Here is an 11,572-nt window from a genome sequence, read left to right as displayed (position 1 = left end):
CTCGCGCACCAGGGACGGGCTGGCCGCCCAGACGCCTCAGGTGGACAGTCACAGCCCCAGGTCGGCCGGGGACATCTGTAAACCAGAGGGATAGAGGGAGCAGCAGCACCCCCACCACACCCCGGGAGCAGCGGGTACCCACGGGGACTCCCAGAGCCCTGGGTCTCCCCGGGGGCACTGGGCCCCTCTGGGGACAGTTTCCGCTGTGACAGCAGTGGGCCCCGGCTTCCAGGCGTGGAAGCTTCTCACAGCCCTACAGAGCACAGGACGGCGCAAGTCAGCCGTGAAACCGGAACCCGCCTGGCGCGAACCCCCAGGCAGCGGTGGGGCGCCCGTGCCAGGCCCCATTACCCCAGCCACCCAAACTCAGCGAGGGAGGGTCAGGGGAAAGGTCACCAGCAGCAGTCAGGCGCGGCCCTGGGACTGAGCCGCAGTGGCAGAGCCCAGACAGCCGGTCGCGGCTGGTTTGCGCGGTGGCGGGGATCAGGTTGCAGGGGTGCTGGGGAGAGGGTGGGGAGGAGGCGGCCTCGGGTTGGCTGGGGGCTGGGGGCGGGCGCCCGCTGAGGAGTGATGTCAGCGTCTGAGGCGGGGTTCCCACCTCGGGCCTTGGGCGGTCCCAGGTGCCTGGACTGGGGGGCAGCGGAAGGATTCTGACCCCACAGAACGGCCCGGGGCCCTCTGTGCTGCGGGGGCGTGGAACATCAGGTACGAATTAGACCAGGGACCCCGCGGGCCTGTGGTGCTGGCCCTGCGCCCCGACCTGAGGAGGCCCCCACCTTAGGGGACCCAGGGCTAATCAGACCCTGCCAGATGGTGGCCGCGACAGCAAGCTCACGGGGCTTAGACCTGTAGTCCACGCGGCAGGCACACCTCAGCACAGCCTTGAGGCTTGGGGTTCTCCTCACAAATGTGAGGACCCCAGCTTCAGGGCTTAAGCAGAGCGGGAGGCTCAGGGTTCATTTTGATGAGGAATCTGGGGCAGGGGAGCTGCCTAGGTGGAGATGACAGAAAAGGTGTTTTGGGGGGAGGGGGGGTGTAGGAGCCTTATCTGTCCACTTCATGCCGGTCAGGGATTGAACACCGGCCAGCACCTGCTTCAGCCCAGGGCCTGACCTGGCCAGGAGGGAGTTAGACAGCCCAGCGGGCGGGGCCAGGTCAGCTCAGCTCCTGGTGCCCAGTAAACGTTTGCCATGAGCAAGACGCCCTGGGCCCAGCTCTTCAGCTACTTGCTGGATCGCCAAGCCCTGTGGTCAGGGCACGGCCAAGGGGCTGACCCTCTCCTCAGCACCCCGTTAGAGCCCCGCAACTGCACGGGGCTAGCCTCCTGCTCTGGGGGCCGGAGGAGTCAGGGCAGAGGGGGCAGTGACAGCAGTGACCTGTGGCCTGGAGACCCGCGTCTGGGCAGGGCGCGGGCACGGGCCCCAGATGCTCCGCCGTGGCTGTGACTTCCATGAGGTGACTTGGGGGAGCCGGAGCATTAAATCTCAGCTCGGGGTGCAAGTACTTCTGGAACCCGTGGCGGGCAGCCCCGCAGGCTCATCCTGTCTGCAGCGCTGACCTGCGGCCAGGGCCGTGGCTCTCTGGTCCCCAATTCCTCCAAGCGCCCTAAGTCCCCAACAGGGGTCCCCACTTCAAGGACACCGAGGTGAGAGCCTCGCCCTGCGCCCAGGGGCCGCTGGTGAGGTCAGAGCCAGCATCCCAGCGCAGATGCTACATGACCCTGCGGCTGCCTGAGGGGCCGCAGCTTCCGGAGGGCTGAGGGGGGGTGCAGCTGGTCGCCACACCCGTGCCTGACCTTAGCTCTCCCCTGGGGCGAGAGCAAGCGCTGGTGACCCTCCTTGCCCGCTGCGCCACACAGCACCTCACTTGGTGCATCTGTTTCTCGTTCTTCTGTGAGGGTCCCCAAAGGCGTGGGAACTGTATGTTAAAACAAGGCTGTGCACGGCCCACCGGGTCCCCCAGATCTGAGAGGTACGACCAGGTCCGCTGTACCCTTTCACAAGGTGATCCAGTCACCTGCACACAGGGGTCCAGCGGTGTCCCACCCACTCTGCCTGTACCCCCAGATCCTGGAGCGGGCGAGTACTAGGCTTGGGCTCAGCTGAGAACCAGTCCCCAAGCATGAAGAGGGTAGAATCTATCAGCCTGTTGGTTTCAGCAGCAAGGAATCTAGGATGAAAAATGCCTGTTGCTAAATTGCAAGAAATTCTTACTGAGCGCACAGGGGTTCGGTGGTTGTAGCTCCTCACAAATGCAGGAGGTGTTTAATTCTGGCAGTTGAGGCGAGACTGCCCTGCTTCCGCTACGCGGCTGGGGAGCGGCCGCACGTCCTGTCTGGCTCACCGAGTTCTCTCCCGTCCCAGGCTTGTCGGGGGCGCAGCGGGGCCAGACCCCGGCGCCCCTTCTCCTACAGGCGCATCTACCTGCCCCCGGGCCTGAGCCCTGAGCAAGCAAAGCAGGGCTGGGGCACTCGCGCGGCCCGGATGCCTGCGTCTGTCTGGGGCCCATCCCTCCCCAAGCCTCACCCCCAGAGGACTCGGGCTGCTCCCCGCCCCCCGGGCCGCCAGCACGCTCACGCCCTCCCCGGGGAAGGCCCGGCTTATGGCGGCCAGGGAGTCCCTGTGAGGTCACGGGAGGTCTGTGGACGTCCATGGTGGGTCGTGATGCCACTCATGGGACTAAGCAACCACAGTGCAACGGGTTGGTGAATGAGCGGGGCTCACCCTCTGGGGTGCAGCCCTATGCTCTGCAGGCATAGTCAGTGACGGGGCGCAGCAGAGGGGGCGGGCTGCAGGGCCAGGTGGGCCCAGCCGCTGGGTGATGCTGAGCTCCAGGGCACACCACCTGGGGGGCCTGGGACAAGCCCCCCCAGCAGGCTAAAGCCGGGAGACTAGTCCGGGGCAGCACACATCTGTCCTTGGTGCCAACATCAGGCAGGCACCCCAGGAAGCCCCCGACTTCCTCGGGGGAGCACCAGGACCCTCTGGAGCGGCTCATGGCGGGCGGTGGAGCCGGCACGCCGACAGAGCTGGTGAGGCGGAAGCCTGCCCATCTGCCCAGAGGGGTGGCACAAGCCTCAGTCCTGGTCCCCCTCGTCCGAGGGGCCCCCCAAGCCCCGCATCTGCCCCTCAATCCAGCCGGTCGGGGTTCTCAGCTGGTCCCTGAGATGCGGCCCTCACCCCCACAGGGGTGCGGTGGGGGAGGGTATGTGTGGAGCACCCAGGGGCCAGGCTCCCGCCCTGCAGGGGCGCGTCTGTCTCCCCCGCCCCCGGGGACCCCCACGGCCCGAGCGGCCAGCTGCTGCCAGAGCCCCGCTCCGAAGATGAAGGACGGTCATCTAGGCGGAGTGGGGCCACACCGATGCTGGACGCTGCCAAGACGGGCGGGCAGGCCCATGGCGCGAAGATAGCAGACGGCCATCTGGGGAGCCAGGCTGTGACTTGGGGGCACAGCAAGAGGGGAGGCAGGCTGGGGCCTGCAGGCGGCCCCCTCGGCCTCCGTCACTTGGGGGCCAGGAGAGGCGGGCTGGGCAGCAAGGGGGAGACCTAAGAGCCCCAGCCGCAGGCCTGGATTCCACAGGGCCCCCCATTCAGTCCACGGCTCCAGGTCGGCGGGCTCCGGTCCCGCCCAGCTCCAAGGACAAGGTCAGGAAAGGTGCTGAGCCCTGCCCAGCCTGGACAGAGGGATGAGACATCAGGACGGCGTGCGGTCCCGGGAGGAGGGCGTCTGGCTACCATCTTGTTTTATTTTGCGGGGACTGAGCCTAAAGTAACCAAAGAGAACAAGCGTCAAAGGGGACCTCGCTGCGCAGGGCCCAAGCACCGATTTGCTAGTGTGAGTCTCCTGGGGCCTGGGGCAAGCCCCTCAGAGAAACTTGGGGGAAGCGTTTGATTTTTGTCTCTCTTCCTCTCCTTCCCAGCAGAAACATATGTTCTAGACAACAGGTGTCAGAAAGCAGCTTTGCTGGGTGGGGCCGGCTTGGCAAAAGCCTCGCGCTAATGTCCAGGGCCCGGCTTGGCAAAAGCCTCGCGCTGATGTCCAGGGCCCGGCCACTGCTGCCAGGCCACGGGGTCTGCTGCCTGCCGCTGTGGCCACCTTCGGGGGCCGGGTGGGCTCAGCCGCTTACCTTGCGGAGGGGCAGAAGCCTCGTGGCTGTCAGCCCAGGACCCGTCTAACCCCGACAGGGTGCGCTCTGGGGTTTTAACTCTGAAGGGTGATGCACGCTCCTGCCCTCCTGGGGCAGCCAGGGGCTGAAATACTCGGACGCGGGGCGTCTGTCCTGAAGGGCTGGGTGATGGGCGCTGTAAGAGCTGCCAGGGAACGACACTACCTCTGTGAGTCACCTGGTCCACAAGTCCTGGCCCTTTCTGAGCCGTGACCTAGCAGAGGGGCCAGGGGTCCTTGGCGCCAACCCCCTACGGGGGGGATGCTCCCTCACACCCCCTTCCAGAACAGCCTGTTGCTGGCCCCCTGCTGCCGCCCCCCACCTCAGCCATGGGAGGGGGGCCCGGAGGGGCTGCCAGGTTCAGACAGGCCCAGATGGTGGCTACATCTGAGACGGGAGTGGGGCCCACACGTTCAAGCTGATCACAGCAACACAGCCTGGGTTCCGGAGTCCTCCCTGGGGGAAGCCGGGGCCCCCAGGGAGCGCGGGCTGGAGAGCAGCAGAGGAAGCAGGTGCAGGCCCGGTGCAGCAGCTCCCCGAGACCCAGAGGGGCCCCCAGTGCTGCAGCGGGTTCAAGTGCAACGCAGCGCTATGAAGTTCTCTGCAGCACGAGCTCCATCCCCAGCCAGGGAGGGACCCCCAGGGCGCAGCGGACCTCTCCCGTCTCCCCACAGCAGTGTTTCAGTCCATCTACCTGTTCTGCACCCCACTCTGTCTCTGGTGAGTCTGCTCACCGCTTCCCACCCCCCCAACTCTGGCCGATACCCCAGTTCTTGTATGCATGAATAAAAATAAATCTTTAAAAAAAAAAAAAAAAGACCCACAGGCCCGAGGTCAGAGACACATTCCCAGAGGAAGGTTAATAAAGCAGAAACGTGTTTATTAGCCCCCTTGGTCCTCACAGAGGAGCAAGACCCAGGACACGCGCCTTCAAAATCTCGAGGTTGCGGGGAGCTCTCCGGAGATGCGAGAGCCAGGCCCGACCGGCTGCCACCCCAAGAACAACACTATTTGGCTGGAGCGGGACCCCGGAGGTGACCCTGAGCTGAAGCGGGGCTGGCTCCTCGCCTCCAGACACTGGGCAGTGGGTGCAGGGCCCGGGGACACCCACCCGGACGTCGCAGACAAGGGCCTCACGCCCTGAGCCAGCCAGGGGACGGGGGGCAGGGGGCGCAGGGGTCCCCGGGCCCTCCCCAAATCGCCCGCCGCGTCCGGCGCCTCAGTCCCACACGTAGGGGTTTCTAAAGACCTGAGAGTCCGGGCCGTCCCTGGGCACGGCGGGCGGCTGCTGGCCCTGGGCCGCGTACATGTCCTCGGCCCGCAGTGTCGAGCTGGCGCTGCCCATCACCTGGCTGTTGGCGGTGGCCCGTGGGAGGATGACGTCGTAGGCTCCTTCGGACTGGGAGGAAGGACAGGCGGTGTCACAGCCAGGTTCCGCCGCGTGGATGCACAAACACGCGCTTCCTGCGTTCTGGGGCTGCCAGCTCCCCGCCCCTCACCCCCTCCGCCGCCGGCTCCCCAGGGGGCCAGGTCCACTCTGCAGAGGGCAGCTGGCCTCTAACCTCCAGCCCCTTATCTCACCCGGCAGAGGGTCAGGTCCTGGGGTCCCCAGATCCTGGGGCTTCCGGACGGGGCCGGCCCTTGGCAGCCCCTTCTCAGGCCACTCTCTGGGCCCCGAAGCCGAGCGCCTCACTCGCTGGTAACATTCCCAGGTTTCCTTCCTCCAGGCCCTCCCCTGTGCTCCCCAGATGGCCCCGCAGCTGCGGTGCCTGACCCCGCGCTTGGAACCCGGGGGGGGGGGGGGCAGGCTGGCCAGTCTGATCTGGAGACTTAAAACCCAAACGGCCCGGGGTTTGAGGCTTAAGGTTTGGGGACTTAGAACACCCACATTCTCTGCCTGGACCCCGAGAGCAGCTGAGGCCCCGTTCCCACACGGGTGAGAGTCCCGAGGCGCCCACCCGGGAGGGGCCCCCGGCCCCCTCCCTATCAGGGCGTCTGCGAACTGCAGGTTCTCCTGGGGGCCGGCTGAGCGGGGCTAACCATGGTGACGGTGACGCTGAGGGCACATCTCAGCCGCTGCGTGACAAAACGGCTGAGTCCAGACCCTCCCGCGGGAGCAGGCGAGCCGCGTGGCAGCCACTGAGCCCTGGACCGGAGTGCCCGGACCGCTCCTGTCCTTCGGGTCCCTGGCCCGCCAGCTCCGGTCCCTGGTCTGCTCTCCCTGCCTGGCAGACACTGGCTCAGGGAGAAGCATCAGCTAGACTGGCCTCACCCAGGGGGGGCGTGGGGCCGAGAGGTCACCCCGCTGACCTTCCCGGCTTCCTGTTCCCAGCGGCCGCCCGGGCAGGTCATGACCTCTCCGGCAGAGACTGCGGGCCCAGGGGAGGAACAAGCTCAGAGGAGGGGAGCCCCCGCCTTCCTGCCCGCCCCCTCCTGTGCTGACAGAGCATCTGGTTCCCAGAGCCCAGGGGAGCCGTGAGGTGGGCGAGGGGGCTGCCTGCAGTGGGGGAGGGTCGCGTCTCCCGGGCCACGGGGCTTAGCAGCGAATGCTCACCGCTGCCCCGTGATGGCCACCTCTGTCCCCCCAGGCAGCTGCCCCCAGCCAGAGAGGCCCCGCCTGCCTTCTGCCTGTCGGGGTGTCCCTCTCCCTCCCTGGGGAAGCGGGGGGCTGTGGCTACCTCAGCTCCAGGAAAACCTGGGTTCCCAAGTCGATGCTTCTCCCCACTGCCTCTACCCCACCCACCCTGGCCACCTCCCGCTCAGGCTGGTCACGGGACACGGGGTCCCCACTCACCGGGCCTTTGTGCATCAGGGCCATCTCGGTGGGCTGATACACGCTGGTCAGCAGCTGCCCGTTGTACCCACTGTACGGGGACACTGGTCTCTTAGCTGCAAGGGAACACGGGACGGTTGGAGGGCCGAGCTCCCGCTAGCCCCTGGAGAAGGCTCCCCAGGGGCGGGGCAGAGGGAGACAGGCGCCCCGGGGTCACATCCCCCCAGAGGGGGAGCCGGGCCGGGGCGGCTGGCGTGGGGGTGAGGGGAGGCCGCGGACCCCTCCCCTACGCGGGAGCCCGGCACTGCTTCTACAGAGGCACAGAGGTCGCCGCTTGGCTTCTCTCGAGGTTTCCTGCCACGTGGGACGCCCCCTCTTCCCCCAACTATCGTCTCAGAAAAACGCCCCATCAGCAGCCTTGTCACATCCCCATCCGCCCTCCGGGGCCAGCGGGGGCACAAGGGCCTTCGATGGCCGGCCTCCAGCTCCGCTCCTGGCTGCGGGCCAGCGGCCAGACACCGGGGGCACAGCAAGAGCCCGGCCCAGCGCTCCGGCTGTCCTCAGGGGCGCAGCGGGTCCCACGGCCCAGGACCCCACCCAGCCCGTGGGGGGCTGAACGCTCGGCCTGTCTGGTCCCTGGGCCTTTCCAGGAGTTTCAGCTCCAGGAACACTTGCCCACAGATGAGTGGGTTCCGGCTGTTCCATCCCGCCGGCTGCCCCCAGGGTGTCCGAGGACCGACCCTGGGGCCCCAGGGGGCTGGCCGCCGGGAGCAGCCGTGTCCTGTCTCCTCGGGGCCTCAGCTCTACGGGGCTTTCTAAGTGCTGGGCTCACTTGATTGATTTTTCCATTTAGAAAAAAATGAAAAGCAAAAGAAAAAAGCCCTCCCGGCCCCAGAAGTGTTTGCCTTGAGAGGACAAAGGCTGAGAACTCTTTGGCCCCAGCCCACAGCACAGGCTGAGGGCGGGAGGGGTGGGGTGGCCCAGCGAGCAGATCCAAGATGCAGTGTCCAGCTGGAGGGGTCGGCTCCGCTCCCAGAGCGGGGGTGGCCGCCCGCGCAGCAGGCACATCCTGGCCTCTCCCGACCCTGCCTTCCGCAGAGGCCTGGCCAGCCTCCGCACACGCTGAGGTCTTAGGCCCCGACTACCTCCACCAGCACAGCTGGGTCAGGACCAGGCTCCGGAGCTGCCCTGCTCGCCGGGCCGAGTCAGCACGCGACCGCGCTCGGGGCTCGTCGGGAAGGGCCAGACTGGCCGGCACACCGCGGGCGCCCTGCTGCGGGCACCCTGCACACGTGCGTGCCATGGCGAGGCCCCGCGGACCTGGAGGCGGAGGGGCGCTGTCCTGATTGATATTTGGAGGGAGGGGAGTGGTTTCATTTAAAAGAAAAAGCAGCTGGTAAAACTTTAAGAGGACGGGGCCCTCCCTGGTGGCTCCGCACTGCGGGCTGGCGGCCGCCGCTGCAGTGCGAGTTGGAGCCCCGCAGGGGACCCGCAGGGCGCGGCAGACCCCTCCTCACCTGCCTGCTGCTCCCCTCCCCGCTCTGTCTCTGGTGAAGCCTCTCACCGCCCCTGCACCTCTGGCCTGTACCCCAGCTCTGTTTCCACAGATGAATAAATCTTAAAAAAAAAAAAACCCTTTGAGAGGCGACGGAGACGCGGCGGCCAGGAGCACCGCACGCCGGGGCTGGCGGGCGCAGGACACACGGGCCGAGCCGGCACAGGCCCCGCGGCCCCGCGGGAATCTACCCAACAGCGTCACTCTGGTCCCCACCGTACAGCTGGTGAGGCTGGTGGAGGGGCCAGCAGGCAGCAGTGGTCAGTCCTGGGGCTGGAACTGGAGAACCGAGGAGACCCCGGGGGAGAACTGGTTTGCTGCAGGTGACACTGGAGGCCTCCGTGGTGGCGCAGGGGTTAATGCGCAGCACTGTGAAGCTGCCGCAGCCAGACAGCAGCACAAGGCTGACCCCAGCCAGGGAGGGACCCCCAGGGCGCCGCAGAGGGACCCCCAGGGCGCCGCAGAGGGACCCCCAGGGCGCCGCAGACCGCTGCTGTCTCCCCGCTGCTCCCCCCAGCAGTGGACTTCAGTTAAGTTGCCTGTTCTGCTCCCCACTGTCTCTGGTGAGCCTCTCACCGCCCCTGCACCTCTGGCCTGTACCCCTAGTTCTCGGACACATAAATAAATAAATTTTAAAAAACAAGAGTATATATATATATATATATATATATATATATATAGGTAATGTTCAAAGTTTGATGGCAAAATATACCCATGGCTTTCGCGAACCTGAAGGGGGAAAGTCACTTCATGGGCTTGTCGGTAACCTCAAGACCCTCCCGAGCTGGTCCAGAGACCCACGCCTGCAGCCGACGGCGCAGTCAAAGAAGGGGGCTGCACAGGGCCCCCCGACACCCACCTGCCGCCGGCTCGTCCATGGAAAACGCCTTGTTCTCCACGAACATGCTCTGGCCCTTCTGCTCCTTCAGGATGGTCTCGTAGCCCACCCCCCGCGTGGGGTACATGTCGCTCTGGTAGCTCTGCTCCGGGCTGGCCTTGGTCACCTGAGACACCTCAGGGATGACGTAGAAGAGGATGAAGGCCCAGGCGTTGGCGGCCAGCGCGATGGCCAGCGTGGGGTCGTCCCAGGAGGGGCTTTCCCGCTGCCTGTTGCCGTAGGTGTACATGACGATCCACACCACCCAGATGGCGATGGAGGTGGCCGTGGCCAGCAGCACGAAGACCCCGTGCTTCCGCCAGCGCTTGAAGCGGCCGCACAGGGCGGGCCAGGCCCCCGTGAAGGCGGCCAGGAGCAGCAGCATCACGTAGATGAGGGCCATGACGAAGTCCACGTTGGCCACGGCGCAGGGGGGGCCCGGGGCCCCGGCCGCGCTGGCATTGCCCGGGGAGCCGCCCTCGCCGCCGCCGCGGACCAGCGTGAGGATCAGCCACTCCGTGTTGATGATCACCTCCACCAGGGTCAGCAGCAGGGCCACGGCGAAGGTCACCCAGCCCCGGGGCCCGTGGTTCTTCCGGGCCAGGAAGTTGAGGGCGAAGACGTGCGCCACCAGGCAGGAGAAGCAGATGGCAAAGAGGACGCCGAAGAGGAAGCGCCGAGAGGCACAGGTGGAGAAGTCGGGCTTCACCACGCAGGCGAAGACCAGGCAGAAGAGGCCCAGGGTGCCCAGCAGGAAGAACACCTGGGTGCCCAGGAGGCCGCGCTTCTTGGTGTCCTGCACGAAGGGGAGGCTGGCCACCAGGATGATGGTGAGGACAAAGGTGGTGACGATACCCGCGCCGGCCGCCGCCTCCAAGATGATGCCCCAGGCCTCGGAGCGGTCACACAGGTTGTAGTAGAGCGGGTCGAGGTCCGGGCTGCAGCCAGGAGGGGCCGAGTCCTGGGCCCAAGCGCCTGGGAGCAGCAAGAGAGGCAGTCCCAGGCACGTCAGCAAGGCTGTGGGGGTGGCCATCCCGGCTCCCGGGCCAGGCTCCTGCTGGGCCCCTAGGACAGAGGGCGAAGGGGCAAGGTCAGTGCTCAGGGCCAGAGGCACAAGGCGGACAGAGCCCGCCAGCCCCTCCCGGCCTCAGAACCCTCAACACTGAAGGCTTCCGGGACTTATCAGTGGCCCGCAAGAGATGCAATTCTTTTGCCATCCCCACCCCTGGGTGAAGAAGGAAATGCTCACTGAATATTCTGGTCCCTCCTCCCGCCACCACACCCTACTCCAAAGGAGCCCTGAGGTCCGCAGCTAGGGTGGGGATGGGGCTGAGCAGACCCAAACTGCTGTCAGCCAGTCGCCACTTGCTTTCTGCCAGGGGCCTCCAGGGCCCATAGGCCTGACAGAGCCCTTGAGCCCTGTCCCAGGACACTGAAGTACAGGAAGCAGCCACAGGCTCTTCCCCCAACTGTCATAACTCAACAGGTGTTTGACAGCAGCTTGTAGTCAGCAAAAGTGAAAAGGGGGCCTCCCTGGTGGCTCGGGGTCAGTCTCAGCACTGTCAAGGGGTCTCCAGCCACTGCCTCAAGAGTTCCACCCCCAGCCACGCAGTGACCACAGGGCGCATCAGACCTCTCCTGTCCTCCGTTGCGCCCTTCAGCAGTGTGTTTCAGTCCATCTGCCTGTTCTGCTCCCCGCTCTGTCTCTGGTGGATGCGCTCATCCTCCATACCTCTAGCCTACACCCCAGTTCTTGTCTGCATAAATAAAACCTTTTTCAAAGATGAAAAGACAGAAAGTTGTCTTTATCCAGACAGCAATGTAAGAACATAAATTTAAATTGTAAAAGCTGTACCTATTCAGCTTGCTCCCTCCTTCCCCCTCCTCCGACCAATTTTCCTAGTTCTAGTGCCAACTCTCCTCTTCAGAGTCCTGACATCTTTGTCTAGCTCAATAGCTAGCACCAAGGATAAAACGAACTAACTTCCCAGCTAAGGGGTTAACGACTTAATGCGAAAACTCTCCTAGGAGAGTTTTCAGGAGTGACCCTAACTAATCCTGGCCCTGACCCTAACTAACCCTGGCCCTGACCCTAACTAACCCTGGCCCTGACCCTAACTAACCCTGGCCCTGACCCTAACTAACCCTGGCCCTGACCCTAACTAACCCTGGCTCTGGTCCTAACTAGCCCTGGCTCTGACC

The 11,572-nt window shown here is 65.4% G+C and overlaps 1 protein-coding gene across 2 annotated transcripts in view; it reads right to left on the bottom strand.

Moving 5' to 3' along the window:
- GPRC5C (G protein-coupled receptor, class C, group 5, member C) overlaps positions 1–11,572 on the bottom strand; it is a 23,484-nt gene continuing 11,912 nt past the window's right edge. Inside the window, exons 2-5 of one of the 2 annotated variants that reach the window (XM_004693473.2) lie at positions 9,353–10,435; positions 6,960–7,054; positions 5,415–5,564; positions 1–3,763 (exon numbers count right to left, since the gene is read on the bottom strand). In XM_004693473.2, coding sequence (XP_004693530.2) covers positions 3,731–3,763; positions 5,415–5,564; positions 6,960–7,054; positions 9,353–10,403 — 1,329 coding nt within the window. In that variant the 5' untranslated portion in view covers positions 10,404–10,435 and the 3' untranslated portion in view covers positions 1–3,730. Of the gene's footprint in view, positions 3,764–5,028; positions 5,565–6,959; positions 7,055–9,352; positions 10,436–11,572 lie in introns of those variants that run through there. The other variant, XM_012733137.1, reaches the window with a different exon arrangement.

Source organism: Condylura cristata, unplaced genomic scaffold (genome assembly GCF_000260355.1).
Source record: "Condylura cristata isolate star-nosed mole 26May11 unplaced genomic scaffold, ConCri1.0 scaffold00038, whole genome shotgun sequence".
In the NCBI taxonomy this organism is placed as follows: Eukaryota; Metazoa; Chordata; class Mammalia; order Eulipotyphla; family Talpidae; genus Condylura; species Condylura cristata.
This window is presented reverse-complemented; position numbering and strand designations above follow the sequence as displayed.